This window comes from Tursiops truncatus, chromosome 13 (genome assembly GCF_011762595.2).
Source record: "Tursiops truncatus isolate mTurTru1 chromosome 13, mTurTru1.mat.Y, whole genome shotgun sequence".
Taxonomy (NCBI): Eukaryota; Metazoa; Chordata; class Mammalia; order Artiodactyla; family Delphinidae; genus Tursiops; species Tursiops truncatus.
The window spans coordinates 71668191-71695092 of NC_047046.1; the positions used below are offsets into that span (position 1 = coordinate 71668191).

At 45.8% G+C, this 26902-nt stretch overlaps 1 protein-coding gene across 1 annotated transcript in view; it reads left to right on the forward strand.

Moving 5' to 3' along the window:
• The window catches only part of ONECUT2 (one cut homeobox 2), a 45372-nt gene extending 18850 nt beyond the window's left edge, over positions 1–26522 (forward strand). Inside the window, exon 2 of the mRNA XM_033837798.2 lies at positions 20553–26522. Coding sequence (XP_033693689.1) covers positions 20553–20839 — 287 coding nt within the window. The 3' untranslated portion in view covers positions 20840–26522. The remainder of the gene's footprint in view (positions 1–20552) is intronic.
• The last annotated feature ends 380 nt before the right edge of the window (positions 26523–26902 follow it).

Consider the following 26902-nt stretch of genomic DNA (forward strand, 5'->3'; position numbering starts at 1 on the left):
TACTTTATACAAGTAACAAACTATGCCCAGCTTGTTAGAAGCCATGTTTCTTTGTACTAGGCTGATCTGTGGCCATGCCTGACCTTCCCCCTAGATGGTAGCAGGCAGGGAGCCCAGCTTTGCTCTCCTTCATCTTCCCTCTAGTACTGGCCATAGTTGGCACTCAGTAAGTGCAGGTGATCCCCAGGGTCACACAGGTCTGGTGTCCTAACAGGAGGTCCCTTCTAGCCCCACCAGATGACCACATGTACCTCTACATGTATTTTAAAATAAGACTTCATTTTAAACTTTTTTGTTTTTTTTTTCACTGAAATAACCACCAACCATCTGAGGAACAAAAGTCTAAATCTGGGCTTCCCTGGTGGCGCAGTGGTTGAGAGTCCGCCTGCCGACGCAGGGGACACGGGTTCGTGCCCTGGTCCAGGAAGATCCCACATGTCGCGGAGCGGCCGGGCCCGTGAGCCATGGCCGCTGAGCCTGCGCGTCCGGAGCCTGTGCTCCGCAACGCGAGAGGCCACAACAGTGAGAGGCCCGCATACCGCAAAAAAAAAAGTCCAAATCTGTTGCCTATAGAAGTTAAGTCATCCAATCCAGATCTCCATTATTCTGTGCAGACAACATCCAAACAATGCCAGCACTTTATTCATTTTACCAATGAATACAGAAGCAATTTGGAGGTGATATCAAAAAGATCAAGCGATTTACTCATTTGTGACTCTAACAATGTCTAAGGTTTGTTGAGGGTTGTTTTGGGTTTTTTGTTTTTTTAACCTTAGGTTCTATTTCTGGCATGCTTTTATTTTTTTAAATCATAAACAGTGTTAAAAATACTGGACGGGTTTTGTCTTGATTCTTAATGTGGGTGTTAAGAGATGCCTTCCATTAGTGAGTATGCCTCAGATAATGTGTTTATTTGCATCTTCCTTCCTCTCTGCCTGTCCCCTAATGGTCTGGTACACAGAGGGCTACTTGAGCTGATTTACGTGGACCTCGGTTGCTCTCATTTGCGCATACTTAATTCAGAGAGGTGATCATATTGATTTCCCAAGCCCACTTTTCAAGACACTGTACTAACATAGATATCTTAGCAGCTCTAACTACATTGTCTGAAAAGGAAAACATTTTAAACCTTTGGAAGCAATTTTGATGGACATTTCATTGTGTTCTCCATTACTTACCTAATTAAATTTCCTTCACATCGAGGTCTGTTTAAAATTCAATTGAGAAATATTTTCGAGTTCCATTGGGCAGATAACTTGGTTTAGCTGGATTTGTTCTGCATGCATATGAAATGGCACCCTACGAATCAATGCCCAGTGCTTATACTTCCCATGGATGTGAAGAAATGACACCCTTGTAGGCAAGTGTAGTCTCCTGTTATTCATAACAAGCTGTCCCTGGTTACTGAACTTGTTCACCCTGTAATTCCAAAAGGTCCTTGTGTTTTTGTGCCTGTGGTTTGGCAGGCTGATTTATTCGAATGCTGAGCATTGTGAATGAAACCTGTAACTTCTTTCATGGATTAGCTGGAGTCCCGGAATCCCTGTTTGCAAGTTCAGAGTCCAGCTCAAGGCCACTTGCCCCCTTTAGGGCATACAAAAGTCTTATTTGCATAGCGGAGGTGGGTAGAATTCCAGATTGAGTTTGAAAGCAGATAAGGTTATCGGTCTGAGGAGTCATCCCCAGTGGAAGAGGTGTGATTCCTGATGTTTTGTATCTTTGGAAGCAAAACCCAGGAGAAAGGCCTTATCTCTCAGTTCCACCCACCTGCCACCGGAAGACAAGAAAAACAGACCCTGCTCATCTTTTATCCTGACTAGCCATCCCATTCAGTTCTGTGGCAAAGGACCCTGCGGTAACAGAGCTGTAATTGGAGAGTTGGCATTCCATAAGCACTGCTTTAATACTAAAAAAAAAAAAAAAAAGTTCCAAAGATGTACTTTTTGTTGCATTGTTAATTAGCCTTTAAACATTTCAGAATTGAGTAGAATCTTCAAAGTCTTCAAGGTTTATCTTGTTTATCTCTGTCTTAGTCTACTGTACCAAAATACCACAGACAACTTATTAACAACAGAAATTTATTGCTCATGGTCTGGAGGCTGGAAGAGCTAGATCAGGGTGCCAGCCTGGTTGGGTGAAGGCCCTCTTCAAGGCTGCAGACTTCTCATTGTATCTTCACATGGTGGAAGGGGTTAGGGAGCTCTTTGGAACCTCTTTTATAAGGGCACTAATCATATTCAGAAGGGTTTTCTACCCTCATGACTTAAGCACCTCCCAAAGGCCCCACCTACTACTGTCATCATCTCTGGAAGTTAGAATTTCAACATATGAATTTGGGCGTGACAAATATTCAGTCTATAGCAATCTCTGTGCCTCAGATAATAGTGGGTATATCATAAGGTTATTGTGAGCCTTAAATAAGCTAATGCATATAGATGCTCAGAACAACTGGTCAATTGTGAATACTTGCTAATTTAGTTGAATCATTATTATTACTATTAATCGATTAATATTACCTTTGTAATTTCTCTGTACATAAGCAGGAGACTTGGCCTGAGTCACCAACTCTTCCATATTTTTTATATATCAAGAGTATTGCTTGGGACTTCCCTGGTGGTGCAGTGGTTAAGACTCCAAGCTCCCAATGCAGGGGGCCCGGGTTCAATCCCTGGTCGGGGAACTAGATCCCACATGCATGCCACAACTAAATTAACATGCTGCAACTAAGGAGCCCGCCTGCTGCAACTAAGACCCGGCACAACCAAATAAATAAAATACTTTTTTTAAAAAAAAGAGTATTGCTTGGCATTGTCATCAAGAGCGTGAGCTTCGGGGTTAGACAGATCCAGTTTAGGTCCCAGCTACACCACTTACTAGCTATGTGACCTCATGCAAGTCATTAACCTCAGAGAGCCTCAGTTGCTTCCCCTGTAGAATGGGGATCATGTTGGTGCTGACTAGATAGTTGGTGTGCGGGTTAAATGAGATACCATAGTGTTTAGCGCTGCACCTGGCACTTTTACATCTTATTTCCTTCATACCCAGGATAATCCCCTATTTCACGTGGACAGGTCTATCCTTCAGCATAATTTTTGTCACTTTCACCAGTGGCATTTGTGACGAGAGAGATTGCCAGACACAACATTGGTCTTTGGATGCTCTCCTTGCAAACTGGTCAAACATGCAGCAGTGTTATTCACTCCTGCCACCACTCCCTCTCCCCCCCACCCCCATGTCCTTTTAAGACTCTTAACAATTACAGGCATTTCGCTAAGCTCGTGCTTAGAACACGGAAGTCTGCTGTGCTCACAGTAGGTTCTGACTGCATGCTTACTGACTTATGCTGGGGTAAGGTCCATTTGGAGAGTGTGGTATGTGGTGAGCACAAACTCTACATTTGCTAGAATTGTACAGTTGTACATAGAAAAATTACAGCTCCGCCAGCAAGGCTCAGCTTATCTTATATCTGCATCATGATCGCAGGTTTGGGAGTCATTTCAGAAAGCTGTTTTCTCCCACGTCCAGGTAGCGATGAGGCAAAAAGTGCTGAGTACTGTTCCCTCTTTTCTGGTTTCAGTATGGCTGGACCCTGCCTCTTTCTCCTGTTCCCCAGATCCACCACTCACTGTGCGTTCATTTGGTTCTCATCTCACTCCCTGAAGGTTCCTGTTTTGGTTCATGCTATCATCTTTATTCCCAAAACCAGGAGGCTTAATATGCAAAGGAAGGAAGGAAAGAAGGGAGGAAGGAAAGAAGGGAGGGAGGAAAGAAAACCCACAGACACCTCGCTGTTGCTTTTCCTGAAGTAGCAACTTACCTGCTAATAGAAGATTTTGAAGCCGTGGGCTTCCTCTGAATTCTCAACACACGATTGTTGAGACTATTTAAACAGTCTCTAGAATCCTTTTCTGACCCCAAATTACTCCGAAGCGTTAATTGTCTTAGTGGTTTCATGGCCACATTATTTCATATTCATTAGTGTTTTCATGAAAAATGATAAAACTAATTAGAGCGGCTAGCGGTTAATTCACTTGGTGATTCGTTACTCTTTCCCCTCTTGGTGTTCTGCATGTGGTCATCTTGGAGAAGGCGTCCAAGGAGTAATTGCAGCTCTATTCCCTGAGTGATCGCCTAATGCCATTAGTTCTGATCCACAGGCACATCTTCAGCGGCTCTGATGGGGTCTGGTTACAGCTGCACCCTCGCCCCTGCCCTTTGGATGCAGGGAGAGAGGGGAGCCTGCACTCAGGACTGGTCCTCTGGAGGGGGTCCAGGGCAGCAGAGGGGGCCGAGTTCCCGGTGGGAGGTGAGCATCGCTTTAGCCTCTTCTGGACCGTGAGGTAAGGACAGGACAGTGCTCAGAGAAATCTGCCCTGAGAACTTGTACTCGGGAAGGAATAGGGAAAACAAATTTTCTTCGGTTTTAGCAGACGTGTGGCTAGGCACGGGCTAGACTCTGGAAGTCTGGTTCTCTCTCAGACCTCTGCTGGCCAGTTCTCTTCTTAAAATGTTTATTTGTCCCCACATCCATTGGGATGGCAGCTATCAAAAAGCCCAGGGAGTGTGCCAGCCTATGATAGCATCTGCAGCGACACAGTCTATCTAGGAGCAGAATTTCTGGGTCATAGCGCATGCATATATTCAACTATATCAGATACTGCCAAACCGTCTTCTAACCTGTTAGGCGAATTTACCCTCCCACTGGCAGCCTGGGAGAGTTCCCATATCTTTGCCAGCAGTTGGTATTGAGAGATTTTTACATTTAAGCCATTTAGGTGGATGTATAATGTTGTTGTTTTAAGTTTATAATTCCTGGATTACTAGTAACTTTGAGGGTCTTTTTATATAATTGTTGGAAATTTGGATTTCTTCTCCTGTAAAGTGCCTGTTCAAGTCTTTGCCTGTTTTCCTATTGGGATGTCTTGACTTCTTGTTGATTTCCAAAAGATTTTATATATTCTGAGTTCAGGCCCTTTATCAAACATATGTGCTGCAGATATCCATGGCTGTCCTCTCTCTCTCTCTCCCTCGCTCCACTCTCTTATTTGTGTCCTTTGATATACAGAAATTCTTAATTGTAATGTGCTCTAATATTTCAGTCTTTTTCCTTTGAGTTAGTTTTTTTCTTTTTTTTTTTCTTTTTTTTTTTGTGGTATGCGGGCCTGTCACTGCTGTGGCCTCTCACGCTGTGGAGCACAGGCTCCGGATGTGCAGGCTCAGCGGTCATGGCTCACGGGCCCAGCCGCTCCGCGGCACGTGGGATCCTCCCGGACCGGGACACGAACCCGCGTCCCCTGCATCAGCAGGCGGACTCAACCACTGCGCCACCAGGGAAGCCCCTGAGTTAGTACTTTTTTTAGTCTTGTTTAAAAATCCTTTCTTGAGATTATGAAGATATTACTGTATATTATTTTCTAAAAGCTTTTGTTTTGCCATTTACACTAAGGTCTGTTATCCATACAGAACTTATTTTTTATGTATGACATGAAGTAGGGGGCCAAGAATTAAGCCCTGCCCCAATGCCTATCTAATTCCCCTAGCTCCGTTATTAGAAAGAATACCTTTCCTCGTGTTCTGACGTGCGAATCTTCTCATTAAATCCCATATCCATAGGTGTGTGGATCTGTTTGTAGGCTTTCTCTTCTGTTACACTGGTCTAGTTGTATGTATATCCTTGTCCCAATACTACACAATTAGAGTCTGATTAGAGGTCTTGATAGTTAAGACAGCAAGTCCTTCCATCTGCTCTTCTTCATCAAGAATAGCTTGACTAGGGCTTCCCTGGTGGCACAGTGGTTGAGAGTCTGCCTGCCGATGCAGGGGACGCGGGTTTGTGCCCCGATCCGGGAAGATCCCACATGCCGCAGAGCGGCTGGGCCCGTGAGCCATGGCTGCTGAGCCTGCGCATCCGGAGCCTGTGCTCCACAACGGGAGAGGCCACAACAGTGAGAGGCCCACGTACCGCAAAAAAAAAAAAGAATAGCTTGACTAGGGAATTCCCTGGCGGTCCAGGGGTCAGGACTCTGCACTTCCACTGCAGGAAACCCAGGTTCCATCCCTGGTTGGGGAACTAGGATCCCACAAGCCATGCGGTGTGGCCAAAACAAACAAACAAAACCCCAAAAAGAATAGCTTGAACGTTCTTTGATTTTTCACATCCTCACATTGATTGTATTTTTTTTTTTAATTTACTTTTGGCTGCTTTGGGTCTCTGTTGCTGTGCGAGGGCTTTCTCTAGTTGTGGCGGGCGGGGGCTACTCTTCATTGTGGTGCGTGGGCTTCTCACTGCGGTGGCTTCTCTTGTTGTGGAGCACGGGCTCTTAACTCACAGGCTTCAGTAGTTGTGGCACATGGGCTCAGTAGTTGTGGCTTGCAGGCTCTAGAGCACAGGCTCAGTAGTTGTGGCGCACGGGCTTAGTTGCTCTGTGGCATGTGGAGTCTTCCCGGACCAGGGCTCGAACCTGTGTCCTCTGCATTGGCAGGCAGATTCTTAACCACTGTGCCACCAGGGAAGTCCTCACATAGATTTTAGAATCAGCTTGTCAAATCCCAAAACCTGAAAGGAAAGAAAGAAGAAAGAAAGGGAAGGAGAGAAATCTGCTGAGATTTTTATTAAAGATTTGGTTGGATCTATAGATCAACATGGAGAGAATTAAACTTTTTACAATATTGAGTCTTCCAATCCATTTATTTAGTACTTTTTAATTTCTCTAACAAAGTTTATAGTTCTCTTTGTCAAAGTTTTACATACCTATTGTTAGATTTATTTCTATGTACTTGATATTTTAATCCTATTATAAATGGTATCGTCTTCGTTTTCTGTTTGTTGTGTTATATAGAAATACAGTTGATTTTTGTCTATGGATCTGGAGTCTAGGAACCTTGCTAAATTCTCATATTCTTATCTGTGTATAATCTTGGATTTTCTGTGGATGTTAATCAATATTGATGTTCGTATGTTCATCTTAAAACTGACCACCTTATTGAGCTTTCTTATTTGTTCTAATAATTTGAGTATTGAAGCTTTTGGGTTTTCTAGGTTAAAAAATCATATTAACTTATTTTTATGAGGGTTCTGTTTCTGCCTAGAGAAGCAAGATAGGGTAGCTGTTAGGTACAAGGAGTTTAGAATCTGACTACCTGAGTTTGAAACCCAACTCTATTACTTTCTATGTAATCTTAAGTAATTTGCTTAATCCTCTGTGACTCAGGATAATTAATTGTAAACCACCTCATAGGTTGATTTTAAAAATTGAATGAGTTAGTACAACTTCAAAAATGCCCATCAAATCATGAACACTCAGTTTATGTCAAATTTTGTCATTTTATCAATTAGTTTCATTCCTTTTAAAATTCCCACTTCTTATTGTTTTTTCTTATTTTATTGCATTGGCTACTTTTACAGCATAATACTGAATGATACTGGTGCTTTCAGGCCTCACCTGAAACTTAACACATTGAAATGTTCCTTCTAGGTTTTTTTTTTTTAGTTGTTTTGTTTTTCATAATTTGACATATATTTAATCATCTTTAAATGCACTTATGAATCCGGTATTAGATTCTGCAAGGGGGAGATAATTTTCCAGTAGAATTTCCTTTTTTCAAACTATGCTGTTTACATAATGATGAAAATCATTAATAATGGAATTATTTCTTTTTAAATACCATTGAAATCCTGTTGCAAAAGGAGGCACCAAACCTTCTACCTTCCTGAAGATTCATTGGTGTAGCCTTTCCAAAAACGTGCTGATTGTTAATGTAATGATACCCCTTTGGATGTTTGGGATATGTTCAGGAGTACTCATAGCCACACAGAGCTGTTGGCCAGTCCTTTTTTAGGACAGTATCACATTCTTGAGCTTTTAATTTTGCTATGTTCCAAGGAAGCTGGAGTATGTCTTCAGTTTTCTTTTCATAAAGAGTACACAGATATACTTTTTGAGTCATTATATAACTAAGAGTGCTTCCCTGCAGGAAAGACCACCTGAACTGCATAAATTCTAACATTACAACTATGGTATCAGTTTTGCTCTTAATTTCCTCCAATGCTATGTATTTCTCATTTTCCTGCAAGAATTTTTTTTGTCTTTCCCATCTCTTATCTTGTGTTTTCTTTATTACCTACTATTATTTATAGAGTTCTCTCTTGTTTTCTTCTTAATCATTTTCTGTTCCTGTTTCATAGAAGCCATCTCTTTTTGCATTATCTTGAGATACCAAATGACTCTCTAAAATGTTCTTTAAGTGTCTATAAGATATTTTCAGATGAATTTTCTCTGATTTCAGATGGTGGTCTGTTTTTCTGTTTTCCAGTGTTTTCCATCTCTTTCCTTTTGTCCTATGTATTCATACTCAAATGAGAAAAACCCAGTCAGGCCTGATATAATTAATAGGAAGGGTGTGTGTTGTCCTCACAGCCTCCTTTCTGGATGTTGGTGCACTCACCCTTGTAGACCTACACTAAATTGTCAATTGATACACCTAACCCAGCTCCTACAGTCTAACCAGTTTTCTTGTAATTTGGCCCTGCTGGACTGACATGGATCTCCTGCGTCCATTCCTCAGCTGCTGACAAGCTGGTCAAATGGTGTATGTGCATGAGTCCCCAAGATACCAAGTGCCAAACCTTCCTCTTGTCCTTACGCTCACCTGGAGCACTCTGTGGAAACTATACCTCCCAGGGTTCGATCTACCACTGGAGTCCCTCTTCTACCCACCCCACCATCAATTTTTTTGCCCAATTGTTTATTGAGAGTTGTGGTTCTCAATTAGTAGGTAGAAGGGAGTGGACAGCACTCTGGCTATTTCAAAAGGCATCACCTGTCAAGTTGAGTGATGGCTGCTTAATTTGAATTTCTGAACAGCTGGAGGACTCAGGTGTTATTTTTTCAATCCAATTCCATTGGCCTGTATTTAGGTGAGAATTCCTCAGAAATGCCCCCGTGCAGGTTGACGGCAGTCCTAGTGTTCAGTTTGGTGAGTTTTACCTTTTATTCCAGGTCTTCGAGATCATTTTAGTAGGAAGTTAGGAGAGGCTGTACTGGGTTCTCCTAACCGCTTTTAGTGAGATGTTCTATCCAGAATTAAATATTTGTTTTAGCAACTCACAACCTCCTGGATAGCTTGCCGAGTAGAGATATGCAGCAGATCTAAAGGTCTGTCTTTGCCAGGCTTCTTTGTAGGCAGAATAGATGACCAGGAATCGTGATTTCAAAGGCTGAGTGCTCCCTAAAGATTTATTCTAATAGCCAAGGGGGAAATAAAAACACCACTGAACTAGTAATAAGGGAATCTGGGTTCTCAGGGCTCAGTCACTGACTCCCTGTGGTCAGCGTTGGGCAAATCATGACGCCCCTAAGAGCCCCAGACTCCTTATATCTAAAATAAAGGATAGGACCAAATGGTCTCTAACGTCCTGCCCTTCTAGGACTCGGTGGTTTTACCAGCTGTCCTGGAACATCTGCTGTTAGAAACCTGTTCCTTGGGGCTCCCCTTTTACTCCCAGAGTTTCTGCTGAAAGGGAAGCCGAGGAGGAGAATGCACATCCACGCTGGGTGAGCGAGCCCCGGCTACAGGCAGAACCTGCTGGGAGGGACAGTAGGAGGAGTGGGCAAGTCGGGTGCAGAGGACTGGCGACCCTCTTCTGGAGATCCGCCCTCTGGGGCCACACTGGGCCTCTATATAAGCAAGTTTCAGGCATCAAAGGACCCCATTTGCTGAGTCCCCTTCAGTGACTTTGTATTGAAGGGAAAATAGGGATAGGAAATTAAACTTGTTTTCTTCAGAGGATATCTTTGAGGCAAGGGAACTGCGAATGGTGACCGGATGGCTGCCTCTCATGCGACAATAAATAGACCTGGGAGGTGCTGGTTTGTCACAACCAACGTGTTTATAACCCAACCCAAGTGAAGTCATGGGCAGCAGGGTTTTGAGGGAGCGGAGAGAGTTAGCACTTACCACCCGTGATTTCCAAATGGGAGGAAGAGGACACCACAGGGATACCCAGATGGGCAGAGACGTGCCCCAGGTCAGAAGTGAAGCTTCAGGTGGGGCTCAAGCGTTCCGGGCAATGCCAGGCTTCCTGGGGTTCCTGACTTTTCTGCACTTTGGATGCGACCCCTTCCAGAGCCTCCAGAATGAGGGGTGTGTGCTCACGCATGCGTGGTCCCCTGCTCTCTTGTTTTTTCTCCCTCCTCTCTCCTCTTTCCCTCCTGCTCTGGCATCTCCCGCCCGTGACATTTGCTCTAATAGGCCGGGCAGCAGCTACCTCACTGGCACATGGGTTGTTCAGCCCGGATCCTGTTGCCTTGTCTGTCCAGGATAATTTGCTAAATGGTTTAGAGGTTTTTCTCGCCACGGAAGGCCAGTTAGAAGGGAGTGAAAGGAGGGCTAAAACCCCAGGGACCGGGAATGACTCCAAATCCATTTGTGCAGGCAACTTCCCTGTCTCTGCTCTTGGCCACCCAAATGGACGCTGGTCTGGATGTCACTGGCTCTGCTGCCTGAGCGGATGGGCATCTGGTCTGTGAGAAAAGCCAGCTCCAACCTGGAGACAAAGCCATTAAGTTTCCCGTTTGACTCAGGCCAGGGATGTTTGGAGAAACAAGAGGGAAGTTAGAGTTTAGCTCTCAGGGGCCAAGTTCACCCTACCGGCTCTGTGACCATCTGGACCAAGGTGGCGCTCAGTAATAAGGTCAGGAATCAAAGAGAAGCAGGGAAAACTGTAAAGCATCTAACTGCAAACTACTTATAGTTTCCAAGTTTTAAAGAGCACAAGATAATCAAATGATGATGAAAAGATCTTGTCCTTTGCAGCCCCTCCCCCTTCATCAAGCCCTCCTGCCTCCCCGGTGAGTGATTGGTGCGCCATCTTCTGGCCTTAGTGGCCAGTGCTCAGAGCCTGAGCCCCAAGTCCTGTGTGTCACACCCCTCCTCTCCAGGTCCCTGTAGCAGTGTGCCAGCACCTCTCCCTTTGCTGGCCCGAGGAGCCTGCATTGATGGCATTGTTCAGCACTGATGGCTTCCTGAACATTAAATATGTACTATCAGAGTATGTAACTCTTCTATTCTTGCTTCCCTATTTGAATGCAAGGGATGCTGTTATTATTTTAAAAGCTCTTGAATATGCAAATTAGTTCCAGAGGAAGGGAGCCTTCCTGGACGCCATCACTCCTTCCCATCCTGACAGTAACAAAGGGAAGTAAAAGGAGTTGATTTCCCTCTTCTTACCTCAAAACCCCACAGAATTCTCCGAACAAGGCTGGAGGTACAAATACGACCTTACTTTTGTAATTGATTTTTCCAGCATAACCCAGTTGGTTGCCTCAGTTGATCTTTCCAACCCGACTCTAGCCCCTGTGGGTGTGCCCTTGTTGCTGGAGAAGGTCACTCTCCCACTCTGCATAGCCCTTGGAAGACGGCAGCTTCAGGCTTTCCAGCTGAAAGCTGGAAACGATTCTCCTTCGGCATCGTTTTCAAACCCATATACTCGGAGGTTAAGTGACCACGCTGAAAAATGCACACCCCAATGACTTCCTTCCCCACCCCACCCGGTGCCCTGGCAGGATCACATTGAACAATTCAGGGAAAGTATTCACTGAATGCAAGGAGAGTAGAGCACGTCTGCATTATTTATTAGGGGCTAACAATACCCATCATATGTAGAATGTATTTGGACATAAATTAGTGATGTTAGGAAACACCAGGGGTCCAAAACCTATTAGGATCTCTGACACGTATGTAAAAACACATCACAGTCTTACCTTTTCTGCGAGGCTGGGAATTGGCTCTGAGACTGCTTCACCAGGAAGACAAAAATCTTTAACCTTTTGTTTGCTATAAGCCCTCTGGACACTTCATCTACCGTTGAGTAAGTCTTGGCAAATCATTTCAGACTATGAATTCTTAACCTCACTTTCTCACCCCCCTTCCTCTTTCTTCTTTCTCTATGATGGAAGGAAGGATATTGACATTTACTGAGCACCTACTGTGCACACCAGCATGACAGCTAGCCCCTTGATGTCCAGAGGGGTTTGCAATTAGTATCCCCACTTTATAGATGAGGAAACTGAGGCTCAAGGTCATGCAGCTGATAAGTGGCCAACGTGGAATTTGAAACCAGGTCATGACTTCAAGCTGAGACTTCTTACCCTACATGTGGCTCCCTGCCTGGGCAGGAAGGCAACAGCTGTTCTTTGCTTCTTTGTCAGCTGTATATCACCACAGGAATGCCACGTAACACAGAACCACAAAACCGGTGGCATAAAGCCATGAACGTTTATTTTTGCCCAGGAGTCTACGGGTCAGCTGGGCAGTTCTGCTGGTCCAGGCCACACTTGAGGGGTCTCAGCTGGGCTCACTGCAGTCAGCTGCTGGGGCAGCTGGGGTGGCCCAGGCTGGCCTGGGCTTGTCATGTGGCGGCCAGAGCTCCAAGAGCGTGAACAAAGCCCTCGGCTTCTCGAGGCCTGGGCTGTTCCTTCTGCCACATTCAGTTGGCCAAAGCAAATCACCAGACCAGCCCAGATCCGAGAAAGACAGACGAACTCCATCCCGTGCTGGAGGGGAGCTGCAGAGTGACATTGCAGGAGATAGGGATGGTGGCACGAGAAGGATTGGGGCCAGTTTTGCAATTAGTCAGCCTCCCTTCCCACTGTGGGGCTGCCTTGCTTCCTTGGGGGCACCTGCTTCCTGGAAGCCTCAGCTCCCCCATCTCCAAGCCTGCGCTCAGAGCCGTGTCTCATTTGTACTGAGGACGTTGCACAGAATGACTGCGGAGGGGATTTAAACGGCCCTCTTCCAAAGGGGAAGGGGTGCAGTCAGTCTGGCAGGGGTTAAGCCTTCCACTGACTGGATTAAGCTGAAGCAGGAGGCTTTCAGCATCAGCCAGCACAGGAGGGGAGCCTGGGGGCGGGGCCGCCAGCCTGGGGGCGGGGCCGCCAGCCTGGGGACAGAAACCACACTGAGAAAGATTCTTCTAGGCCTACACCTGAGACTTTGGCACTTCTTCCAGATACCTCTTGGAGGGTGGCTTTCCGTTGCCCATCCTCGAGCATCTCTGGACATGGTATCATGTTCGTGGAGCCAGAGTTCCCCTCCTCTGCGGGGGCTCGGCCCCTCACCTCCCCAGGGCCTCTGCAAGGACCTCTCTTCGGCCTGTGTGTTTGTGGTTTCCAGGGAGGAGGGTTGGAAGGAAAGGTCCATTTCCACAGGACACCAGGGCTAACCGGTCGACACAGGAGGTGATGCTGGGCTGTGAGGGAGGAGAAGCATGGAGCTGGGGGGCAGGAGGGGGCAGGAAGGGGAGCACGGGGGCAGAAGAGGGAAGGGCTGCTGGATTCCTGGAGGACTGGGACAGGCCAGAAAGCTCATGAGAAGGAGACAACCAGCGGAGAGCAAACAAATCGGCAAGATCAGAGATGAGAGGACAAGCCAAAGGGGGCCGACGATTCCAGACCTCGACACCACGTTGTACCACGACTGCCCCGCTGCTAACTCACACTCGGCACCTACTCAGACCACCTTCACCAGCAGGTCATTCATGACCCCTGCGAGGCGGTCCTGGAGGTTAAAGACACAGAAGCTTCAAGTCCAGAAGGAAAGAAAAGCCCCGATTCCATTTCTCACCAAGGCAGGTGGGGCAAGTATCCCCCAAAGAGGCACCTGCCCAGCATGGGACTTGAGAGGCAGAGTGGGTTGTGTCTAACAGCTCGCAGATTAACAGCCAACGATGTCCTTCATTCTTCTGACCCCTCCAGGAGATGTCACTGAGGAAGACAGCATTTGTGCGGTACCAGGCAGAGGGAGAGGACCGTGGAGGGCAAATCCATCCGAAGGATGGAATGGACCCGTCAGTCATTTCTGGCCCAGTCACCCCAAGGGAGCGGGAGGCCCGGTGATCATACCCAGGTCACACGGCTAGTGAATGGCCGAGCCGAGTTTGAACTTAGGTGGGATGGAAACTGCCCTGCCCTCGTCCGTTTTAGTCTTCTCCCCCCATCAGTTGCCTCAAGAAAAATAAAACTACAAAGGTTTTTGTTTCAAGTCTGTAATTCATTTCCATGAGACATTTTCCTTTCCTGTCAGCTTGTTGAAGGAGCCCGAGGGGCCCTTCCGGTACTCGTAACTCTGTAGCAAATCATGAGATGGGGCCGGATCTCCAAAAACAAATGGGAGCGTTTCAGCCCAATACAGCAGAAGTTGTTCAACAGGGACCTGAATTCTTGGGGCAAAATCCCAGTAGCGTGGGTAGTTTCAGCTCCAGAGCAGGGAGGACCGAGGATTCGGGCCGGTGTTGGGTGCCTCTTACTTCCCCGGCCCCTCAGGACCGGGGGAGGGGGGGTGCTGGGAAGGGGTTTCCAGGCCAACGTCTCAGCCCTGACGCTAGTTGTGTCACCCTAAACAAGTCACTGAACCTTCACCACGTGCAGAATGGGAATCCACACCTCTGCCCCACGTTCCCGTCAAAGAGCCTGTGGAAAGTGCTGGGACTTCCCCGGCGGTCCAGTGGTTAAGACGCGCCAATGCAGGGGGCATGGGTTCGATCCCTGGTCAGGGAACTAAGATCCCGCATGCCACGGGGTACGGCCAAAAATTTAAAAATAAAATAAAAATAAAGAGAGAAAGTGCTCATGGGGGTCCAGACCTTGCCTGCCTCTCAGGCTCACCTCGCTGACCTCTAGCTCCCCACGTGAAACCGACAGCCCCAGATCCGACAGGAGCGCCGACGTTCTGTGACTCAAGCGTGAGGATGGAGTTATGGGCGGAGGGAGACGCGCAGAGGCCTTGAAGAGCTGAAGCCCCTGCGGCTGTGGGACCAGGCGTTAAAGCGAAGCGCGGTTCCGATGACCTGGATCTGCCTCGTAGATCCTGGATCTGCCTCATAGAACTAGCTCCTTACCACCCCCCTTACCCTGCAGACATTTACAGCCGAGGTCGCTCCGCCCGCCCGCGTCTAGGCACGGGCCCTCCCAGAGGAGACCACAGCGAAAACCAGGCGGGCGGCGCAGAGGTGGCGGCCCTCCCCAGCTTTGCTTCTCCCTCTCAGCCTGCCTCCCTTCCCTCCCCGAGGCTCGGGCCCTAGCTTCCCACAGCTCTCCACCCCTAGCAGGCAAATACCAAAGACCTTTGTCCCAAGAAGGAAAATTAGGGGTGGGTGAAAATGAGGCTTTTCCATCAGAGAAACGACACAGTCACTGCCCTCTGGGGTCGGCGCCAGGGCCCTCCCCGGGGTGACGCACTGCTTTCCGTGGCCTCCTTAATATTATTTCTTGAGTCTCTGGTACCGCCCCTCACCCTGCCTCACCTGCCTGTGAGCCGCCTCCTGATGGGAATGACTTCTGGCTTTACAGCCTTGCCACGTGCCTGATGGGGCGCGCCTTCGTGCTGCCCCTGTGCGGGCACTGGACAGCGCTGTGGCCAGTTCCCCTGGGCTCCTGAGAATGCCCAGGAGCAGCCTGACCGTGTGCGGGGCAGAGAGAAAGGGCCAGTGGGAGAGAGAAGTTCTTCTTTCTCTCCTGGTTTAGGAAGATCAGCTCCAGGGAAGTGGCGCATGCTTGGAGATGCACTTTCGTCTCTGACCCTCTGAGGGTGGCCACCTGGGAAAAGGTGAATTGGCATCTCACGGTCTCGGGGAGGGCTTGTGCCTTGAACCAGGGCTTCCCTTCTTATTATTTCACCCTGGGAACCCAGTGGTTTGAAAAATTTGTCTACCCAGGACCCTACTTAGGCCGTAGCTGTCACCTCTGTTACTGATCACAGATACCTCTATCTGTGTATACCTGCGAGTCCCAGGTCCTGGTCCACGGGGGACAGGCAGCCTTCCCCATCTGAGCTGATATCGTTCCTGCCCCCAAAAGGAGGGAAAAGGCACTGTAGCCCCAGTAGGTAGCCTCATTGTGGGCAACAAATGATTTCTCCCTGTCTTTGAAATAGAAATGAGCCCTCAAACCTCCATGACCCACACAGGGACCACTTCCCCAGAAGAGGAAGGGAGATGGAGAATGAGGGATTTCTCTCTCTTCCCGTCAGGCAACACACACATCACCCCATGGTGCGCCCTCCCTGCTTCCTTCCTAGAAGAGGGAGGAGAAGCAGATCCCAGTGCCTGCGGGAGTCTGGGCTAACCTCTCACCCTCCTGGAGTAGAGTTTATCGTGAGTGGCAGGAACTCACTCCATCCACACCACTGATGAACAGTCTGTTGGGTTTCTAACACACATTCCTGGGCCGTAGGGAGCTACTTGACATTTCCCTAGCTGTTTTGAAATGGGCATTTGTAGCGTGTAATGTTCTAACACCAAAACCATTTACACTCTGACTGTGCCTCTGGGCAAAGCTAGCTCCACACCTTGTCTGAGAAATTCTGAGGTTCCCACCTTCCTGCCAGCTTCCAGACATCATTCAATCTGTCTACTTTTTCTTAGACTTTCAAAGCAGGCGTTTGCCCTCTTGTTTGTATTTTCCTTCAGCTCCTGACCAACTGCTTTTGTAAGAATCGTGAGGGGGCAACTGTCAGCTGTGAGGACTTGGGGCAGGTTATGTACCTGCAGCCTCATTATTTTGGGCTTTTGGACTTGCCGTACGTTGGCAGACCACAGGCTGCAGCTTTGCGTTTGTTGGTGTAGAGTCTGTTGTCTTTGGAGAGCTGTTGGGAAGGCATACACAGGATCTGATGATCTGTTCTCTCTCTGCAGGTTGCTGAACGTTAAACTTCTAACATTTGTTTCTTAAATCATATGTAGATATATCTTCAAATATAACCTGACAGGCCAACATGGACCTGAATCAATCTAAACTCCCTATTAAAAGTGCAAATACACCACCACACCAGTCAGAAGGACCATCATTAAAAAGTCTACAAATAATAAATGCTGGAGAGGGTGTGGAGAAAAGGGAACCCTCCTACACTGTTGCCGGGAATGTAAATTGGTACAGCCACTATGGAGAACAGTATGGAGGTTCCTGAGAAAACTAAAAATAGGACTTCCTGGCAGTCCAGTGGTTAAGACTCCACACTTCCAATGCAGGGGGTATGGGTTTGATCCCTGGTCGGGGACCTAGGATCCCCCGTGCCAAAAACGTAAAAAAAAAAAACTAAACTAAAAATAGAGCTACCATATGACCCTGAAACCCCACTCCTGGGCATATATCCAGAGAAAACTCTTAATTTGAAAAGATATATGCACCCCAATGTTCATAGCAGCACTATTTACCATAGCCAAGACGTGGAAGCAACATAAATATCCATTGACAGATTAATGGATAAAGAAGATGTGGTACACACACACACACACACACACACACACACACACACACAATGGAATACTACTCAGCCATAAAAAGAATGAAATAATGCCATCTGCAGCAACATGGATGGACCTAGAGATTATTATATTAAGTGAAGTAAGTCAGACAGAGAAAGACAAATATATGATATCACTTGTATGTGGAATCTAAAAAGTGATACAGATGAACTTATTTACAAACAAAAAATGGACTCACAGACGTAGAAAACAAACTTATGGTTACCAAAGGGGATAGCAGGGGATGGGGAGGGAGAAAGAAATTAGGAGTTTGGGATTAACATATGCACACTATATAAAATAAAGAACAAGGACCTACTGTACAGCACAGGGAACTATATTCAATATCTCCCCAGATTCCAGAACACTGCCCCTCCAGGTAAAATTCAGAATCTCGGGGGGGGGTAGAACCTCCGAGGCTGCCGTGCAGATAGAGTCCCTCTAAGGTGCCAATGGCCTGGGATGCCATTTCTATAGGAGAGAAAGATGGACAGACCCAAGGGCTGGATTCTTGCCCTGGGTCTGCAGCCAACTTGGAATGTGACCTCAGGTCAATCGCTTACACCCTCAGGTCTCCATTTATTTCATTTTAAAATGAGAATAATTCTGCTGTTTATCTTCCTCAGGATTGCTGGGGTTATACAGCCAGAGGGGAGGTGGGGAGGGAGCATTCACACACTTTGCCTCACGTAAGCCTCTACAGAGGTGAGCACCTTATTTCCATTATGCAGGTAAGGAAGACGGACATTGAAAGGTTAAGTCATTTACCGAGGTCCCAAGTCTTGTAGGTGAAGGAGCGCAGGTGAGAGAATCCAGGCATCTGGTTCCAGAACATTCCATCCCATCAGGGTGCTCCTCTGAGATTTTAGAAATCAGGTAAATGCTCGCTAGTCAAACCGAGGCATAGGGGCTAGCAGCAGCAGCATGACCTGGGAGCTCGTTAGAAATGCAGGTTCTCAGGCCCCGCCTGGGTTGACTGCCTCAGAATCTGCATTTGAGCAAGCTTCCCAATGATCCCTGTGCACCTTGAACTTTAGAAGCACTGTTGTAGAGGATTGCACTAGAGAGAGGAAGTCTACAGATGAGGTTATGGTAACTATCCAAACATCCAACAGAAGTGTAAGATCCTCCCAGGGATAATCAAAGAAGAAATCATTACCGGGAAATTCCTGTGGGAGAAGGGTGACTGTAAGCCGTTTCAGCCCTTTCTCTCTGAGTTCCCATTTCGGGGGAAATGCCCCTTATCTGAAAACGTCCAAACCTCCCAAGAGAATGGGGTTTGGGATGGAAACATACTGTTTTTATAGGTGTGTATGTGTGTGTTGTGTTTAATTTACAAAGGTAATATGTTTACTTTTAGAAACGAGAGAAGGAAAAGTCAGGAAGAGAGGGTTCCGCAAAGCTGACGTAGCCCAGCAGTGTTCCTTTTTGAGGGTTCTCCTGTTCCTGCCCTTTTTATCATGGCTCTTCACTTATTTCAGGAGTGATCCTTCATGGCGGATAGCATCCACCAGGGAGGATGGCCAGTTGGGTAGGGGGAAGTTCAGCTTCCAGAATATCTTTGCTATGAGTGTTGGTCCTTAGGTTAAATCCGAAGACCCATCCGTTTGAAGGATGTTCCCCTGATACTCAAACTGCAGCCAGCGGCCCCACTATACCAAATGCTCCCTGCAGAATGCAAAGAGTAGAAAATGGCCTGACCCAAAGCTCAGAAGCGAAACTCACAAATCAGGGCTTTGAGAAGTATGAAAAGGCTTCCAGACAGCACTCCAGACGACTGCTAGCCTTAGGGGAATGTCAGTTGAGTACAAAGAAATTCTCAACCTGGAGCCAGAATGTCCAGTAGGATTTGATCCAGGGAAGGATGCTCAAAGCCGGCCCTCTGCTCCCTCCTCGCCTTTCCTGGATTAGCTCTGTTGAGGCGGCACAAAACCCCTGGATGAGCTGTGGTTTCTGTCCAGTGATTTTAACACATGTTCCCATGTTTAAATTTGTGATTTGTATGCACAATATTATTTAGCCCTTAAAAGTTACTTTTCTGGGCTTCCCTGGTGGTGTAGTGGTTGAGAGTCCGCCTGCCGATGCAGGGGACACAGGTTCGTGCCCCGGTCCGGGAAGATCCCGCATGCCGCAGAGCAGCTGGGCCCGTGAGCCATGGCTGCTGAGCCTGCGCGTCCGGAGCCTGTGCTCCGCAACGGGAGAGGCCACAACAGTGAGAGGCCCGCGTACTGCAAAAAAAAAAAAAAAAAAGTTACTTTTCTGAGACCCAATCTGTCTGTGAAGTGTGCAAATTCCTGAAAGAGTCAAGACACCGCTTGTCATCAGCATCCCAAGCATTCATTTATGTCCGTGGCTCCAGAAAGAGCCAGTCGGAAATATCACACAGACCTGATCCCTGCCTTCTAGAAACTTGTAGGGTAAGGCAGAGGTAGTGACACATAAATTAATGTCCTGGCTGCACGTGGCACCCCAGATATGGATGCCCATCTACTGAATCAGAGACTCTGCATCTACTAATTGACACATCTAGGGCCCTAAAATAATCCACTGTAAATTTGGGTTCTTTTGCCAACCTCAGCCCTGGTCTTCTTGTACTGGCTTTACTTCCAACCAGCCAAATTACAACTGGTTAAACCAATTTTTTCACAGTCTTTCCCTCCCTGTTTGATTTTATTTTTTTTATTTTTCAAAAGTCTAGAAGAAGGGGATTTGGGGTCGGGATGATACCATCACTCTGTCACTTCTAATTTCATTCTGTTAACAATTCTTTGAGTCATGAGGGTGGAAGCTTTGATTCTGAGAAATTACGCACTTTTAAGTTTTGACTCCGGAAAGTCACTGTGGCTCATCTGTAAACAATTCCAGAGGGTGACCGTGAAAGAGGAACGTAGTAACCAGGCTTCCCCCTGGGGAAGTCACTGATCCCTTCAGAGCACCTGATTGCACAGGTAAAGAGTTTCAAGGGGGTGGCAGTGGTGGGTAGGGAGTGAAAGAGAAAGCATTTGGTTCAAAACCAGACTGTGTAAACAGCCCTGCTCTTTTCTCCTTTCTCCCTTCCCCCACTAACCGATGCTTTCCATCACCCATAGATGAACTGGGAAGGCTGGTTATTGACAGCTGGGCAATTTGCACAATAAAGTTTAACGGTTTACATCCCCTTTGACTTTCCATCCCCATTGACTTTGTCAATGTTCTCAATGGATCACGTTCTCACGATCGCACTGACTCTCTCCTTCTTCTCTTCCCCTTCAAGCGTGCAAACGCAAAGAGCAAGAACCAAACAAAGACAGGAACAATTCCCAGAAGAAATCCCGCCTGGTGTTCACCGACCTCCAACGCCGAACGCTCTTCGCCATCTTCAAGGAGAACAAACGCCCATCCAAGGAGATGCAGATCACCATTTCCCAGCAGCTGGGCCTGGAGCTTACGACCGTCAGCAACTTCTTCATGAATGCCCGGCGCCGCAGCCTGGAGAAGTGGCAGGACGATCTGAGCACAGGGGGCCCCTCGTCCGCCTCCGGCACCTGTACCAAAGCGTGATGGAAGGACTCTCAGTTGGGCACAAGTCACCTCCAAATGAGGACAAAAGATACCGGAAGAAAATGCAAAGGAAAAAGACGCTGGATTCTTAGCTGGGGCCCTTCACTGGTGATTTGAAAGCACAATTCTCTTGAAAAGAAAATTCTATTCTAGCTGTAATCATAGGCCAGGTGTTCTTTTTGTTCATTGGTTTTTAGTGGCTATGGAGTCCAAGTGCAAGCTGAAAACTAATCTCTTTGAACCGGACATTGTCCTCTGAGCGAGTGTGCTGAGCACCTCAGAAACCCAAATGGGGCCTTTCTGCAGCAAGTCAGTTTCAGTGTGGTGTCAGTCAAGCTCAGGATTGCTTAGAATGTCAACGGTCCCACTCTGAGTCCTGTCAACCTCTTGCAGTCGAAGTTCCCATGAGTAATAGTGGGACTTTGGCCTGTGTAAGGACTCTGAGTTTGGGTTCCCAAGATGCTACAATAAGAGAAGAATCTAGCAACAAGAATGACCTCATTTGCTTTCCAAGTGCTTAGCCTCATCATACCATAGTTCACCAACGTTCACAGCCATAACATAAAAAAAAACATCAGAATGACAATTACTGAGCACAAGTTTTAAATATGGAAGTTAAAAAAAAGAATCCGAGGACCTGTTTTTCCAACTCAGGCATCTTTTTCATTGAATGGTTTAGAAAGCTTTAAGTTGATCCAGTTTACAATTTTCTTTTCCTTACCTCCTGGAAATCTCACGTGGTCTTGGATCCATCAAAAAAAAAACCAGATCAGTTCACTTGAGCTCAAAGTATCAAGCACAACGAAGATAAACAGAGAAGTCAGGAAGGTTCTGGATTCACCGCATCTCGATTTTCAAGACACCAGTTAGGAAGTCATGAGGGAATCATTGGGAATATGGCTTCAAGCACATTTTGCAGTTTGCTACAAATTCTGTTTGTACATAATGCAGACGCACACTCAGGAGGCCAATTTAACTGTTACAGTACACGGAGCAAATGCAGCATTTTAAAAGATCTAGATTTTTTTAGATCATAAATGTATCCTTCTTGGTTATCTGTCACCTGGTTCCTCCTATTGTGCATTATGACCACATGATACATTCTCGCTCCTTCAGATTTGGGTTGTTCCCTTGTCCATCCCATCGGTAGGGACGTTTTCAGTGTTTCATAGCAAGGAAAAAATAAATAATTCAAACCACCGTACGTGTTACTCATAACCGTCATCTAGTCCTGAATCTCTTCCATTGTTGAATCATCTAGCAAAACAGCTGAATAAATCTGGAGAAAACACAGCACACCAAAGAAGCAGAATACTGCAAACCAAAGACATTTATTACTTGCCATTTTCTAGCCTGAAAAATACTGTGATTACTTCTTAGAAGTCAGAAAACCTCTGCAACTCCGAATGGCATTCAGCTCTTGCATTTGGTTCATCGTCGGGCTGAGTGGACCGGCTACACCAAGGATGTTAGCCAAGCCACCCAGCGAGTGGCTTTCTGGTTCCTGGCTGTCACCTTCCCACGGCAAATGGAAGAGCGCCCACAGAACCCTGGGAGATTGCAAAGGTCACCATGTGCATATTTACCAGTGAATGGCCCCAGGTGGGCACCAAGGGGGGTGTTCAAAGCAAGCCAAACACTGCAATGATTCTTTACAGACACTTGAGACTGACTTTTTTTATGAATTACTTAATCGAAACCAAAGAAACTTTTTCTGCACCTACTTCTGCAACAAACAAAACTGTCCCATTAAAATGAATAAATAAATAAAAACGTAAATCACCGAACATCACCACCAACGAGAAGGAAGCTCGCCAGAAAAGAAAAAAAAAAAACAAAAACCAGAAACAGAAAAACAGCGAGACACACTGTGTTCAAACAGACCTCTTGGGACATTTTTTGGAAGCAGATTTTAAAGAAAGGGTTGAGACAGGAAGAGAAGGAAGGAAAAGCCTCCGTGGCTGCTGCTTCATTTGACAACTCATGCGGTAATCTAAAAGTTGAAGATTGTCTTTAATTTGTGCCTATGCAGTTTTTCAAAAGAACACGGAACAGAGCAACAGAAACCTCAACAGCTACAATACCAAAGATGAGGATTTCTCACACCTTTGTTTCAGTTCATTATCTCCTCTTGCCTGGCTTAAATACTAATAGCGCCATTGATCTGTGTAAAGGTAATCAATTTTGTTTCTGAGCCACGAAAGGAAAGGGTCATTTGTTTGATTTTATTGTTTCCCTATCATTTTGTTTTATGGCTTTTTCTACCCGACATGGAATCTCTCAAAGGGTTCCATGGAGTCCAAGTTTAAGATGTTGGGATACTGAACAGTTCTCCTCTCTGCTCAGCGGAGCGTGGGGAATAATATTGTCACTTGAATGTTACGCTTAATCCTTAGTCTTGGTTCCTTCTATGTTCAGAGTCTCATCATCAGGGGAGGGAAGGGGAGTGAGGGTCAAGGGTAGGGGTCTCGGTGACACATCCTCTCCCAAGCCACAGAACCAAAGAATTTATAGAGGAATTGACAAGCCTCGTCTTCACGTGATTGCTACATCCTAACAGGGCTTCATTGGGGGTGGGGGAAAGTGTGTAAAAATAATTGTCAGTTTCTACTTTTCTATTAGCTTTTTAAAAATCAGCTGTAAAGGTTGCATTTCTAAAGAAAGAGATATATATAATATATGAATACATATATAGATTCAACTTGACACTGGTGATAACCCAAAGTTATTGCTGTTCAAATTCACATCTTGTTTTTGTCAAGTGCTTCATTTCTTAAGTATTCAGTTCAGAACTTTGCTCATTTCTCATGCCATCCCAGAGTATATTTGCTGCTGTGGATGATTTAGAGTATTCAGATTTCTGTGAAAATTCCTGGGAAAGGTTGAAAGTCAAGTGTAAGCATTTCAACAGTTAACCTGTTGCTAAGTGGATCATGGGACGAATGAGTTTTGTTTGTATTTTGAGTCTTCTCTATTCTATGTCTCAACCATGATCAGGGTGGCGAGTGAGGTCCATCCACCAGTTCTGGGCCGTGGCCAGGGAGTGTTCATCTTCTCTAACTGCTGGGAAAGATCAGTGGTCCATTCCCACCAGTTACAGAGATGAGGCCAGCCCAGAGGTCTGTTCTCCAGGAACTGCCCTGTCCCATCAGGGTGTTCCAGATGCCCCTCAGTAAGTAAATCCACCAAAGGGACTTCTCACAGGGGAAGTCCAACTCCTGCTGCAATGGGTTGATCAGGTTTCCTCAGGGTGGTAATGACCAATTAGTTTAGACAAGCCTGTGTGCAGCCACGGCCGGCACTGGGGTGAGGCAGCGGTGTTGGGGGGTGCGGGTGTCTCAGTCCTAGAGAGAAAACACGAGGCAGGGTTTGGGGAGAACCCCAGAGTCCTGCCCTTGGGAACCCCATTGTCTATTATGCCACCTCCTTCCTCCCACTGTGTGGGTCTCCCTTTGCAGGGGCAGCAGCCATGTAGCCACTAAAGAAGGCGACTTTCCATGGCTTCTATAATTCATCCTACCTGGGGATGTTCCTTGACTTTGCCCTGTGTCACTTTGTCTCTTGCCCATTCTCCATGTCTCCTTTGTCAAATGACCAAGAAAAGAGCATATTTCAGCAGGGGAACTCTCCTATGGGTGGATCAAAATGAATTTCACCTTGGGTATCTCTAAATGAATCCTTGTGACTCATGGCCAATGGAAATGCTTGTTCTTCTGGAGATTGGACTGAGGAACCGAGCCTGCTTGCTTTGGTTAGTGATCCTTCGGCATGCTCATGTCAGCATTTGGGTCTCTGGCATCCTATGAAGATGTCTAAACTGAAAAAGGCTGCCTTTGTGGCCTGAGATTTCAACCCTGGTCAAACCAGGTGTAGTCACATACACCCTCAGCGCTCCTGGTGACCAGAGGAAGATGTCATAATGTAAAAAAAGGCAAGAACTTCCCGCTAGGGACTTTTGATAAATGTCTCGTACCAGATAATGCCATACCAGAGAGAAGTGCTTGCTTCTAAAAAATGATTTACGTACATATATAAATACATGTGTGTATCTATATATCTGTGTATTGAAAAATTAAGCCCTACAGAATTTCAATTTGTTAAAAAGCTGAAAGAAAAAAAAAAAACCCTGCAAACTGGAAGGTAATGGAATTTGACCCAGTAAGTTTCCTCAAACATTTTTAAACCTTATTTTAAGTCAATAATTTCAGAAAAAAAATAACTCTTTGGACTTCACCGTTTAACCTGTTGGATTGAGGATCCATTTCCTCAATCCAAGAAAAATTCCAGGCATGCCTCAGCCACCAGCAATGAAAGGGGCAGTGTGAAGGGACAGCTCTGAACCAAAATTCACATTCTCGAAGCAACAGAAATCCAAAGGCTATTGAGTGGAAAATTCTTTATTTCTTTAGGGAAATAGGCTTGCTTACTTTTGTTTTCAATGTGATTTTGGTCCTGGGGATACAATTCTTTCATTCCAAGAAATTTTTATTAAAAAAAAGAGCCAATATATTTCTTTTTAAAAAGAAAAACAGCAACAACAATAAAAACTCGTCCACAATATTTAAAGGCTTTTCTAAAATGTAAAGTAGTGTGTAGGTTGTACCACTTAACAGTACAGGCGGGAATGAGGCATGAAGGTACCAACGTGACACTTTGAAGAAATCAAGGCATCACCTCTGCAGTGTCTCTTTTCCTGCAGGCTCTTGGCAATTATGGGCTTTGGAAATTCAAGCTAATTTTTATTACTAGCTAAAATTAAATCAAAATTAGGAATAAATCTGATACACATACATACATTTTTGTAAATCAAACAATGTATTTCAAAGCCAAATATAAGTACCTTTTATTTTTTATTTATTTATTTTTTTACATCTTTATTGGAGTATAACTGCTTCACAGTGTTGTCATAAATACCTTTTAGATGATCACCCATTTTACTTTATCTGTGCTGGGTGCCCACCTAGTCATGCCAATAAATTAAAGTTGAACATATTTTTTTTAAATATCATTACTGGGTGCAGGGGGAACACTTTCCCACTTCTAAAAATGCTGGTAGAATTATAGAAGCGTCTTTTTGATTACCATTACCGAAATGTCATGACAGTATACCTTTGTGGTGAACTCTGTTTTTCAGGAGGTTGTATAGTAGGAATTTTTAAACATAGAAGAAGAACAGGCTGGGTTCCAGTGTTGTTGAAGAATAATGGAGTATATGAAAAGTAGAGAAAAAGAGGTGATACGTGTGGTCAAGGTTGACCCCAAAGCCCAGACACAGGTACTGTGATGATAACCGTCCCGAATCCTAACAGATCAGAGCTGATTTTTTGTTGCTGTTGCTGCTGATGCCTTGTGATTCAGACTTGTTAGCCTAACCAGGAAGAGAGAGTGAAAGACGGTAGACAGAAAAGGGATAGAGCTGTTATGTCTGTAACGTTCGGATGTTTACCTGTAAGACTGGAGAACTTAATACTTTTGTACGTTTAGTTAAGACCAAGTCACCTCTAAAACAACAGGAGATTCTAGTTTTCAGATAAGGCCACAAAATCCTTACTAAAGGCAGAAGGTGCACCCAAGTTTGCTGTATAAATCTCCTAAGTTAATGACATTGGCTTTAAATATGGATGTCCCAGTGCCTATTTTCTACCTTTGATTTGTTTCTTTCCAAGGGTAGGGGGAAGGGAGGGTTTGTTTGTTTTAGAAAGTCTCAGAATGGGTTATAAAATTATATATGTGTGTGTGTGTGTGTGTGTGTGTGTGTGTGTGTATACATATACATATATATATTAAAATAACATAGGGCTTCACATAGGTAGACACAGAACTTACAGTTGAAGCTGATGGGGTATTCCATGAATCCCATGGGGACCGGAAGTATTCATTGTTCTCAGATACCAAAAAGGTTCTGACAGTCTGAGGCAAGTTGAAGCTTGAGCCTAAGCTTTCCTTACCAGTTTTGAGTTTGGTTGCCTGGGATTAACCAGCTAATTCCCTTTTAGTGGAGAAAATGTGTATAGGAAAAAAAAAGACACATTGCTACAGGTCTGTTCATTCCATGGAAGTCTC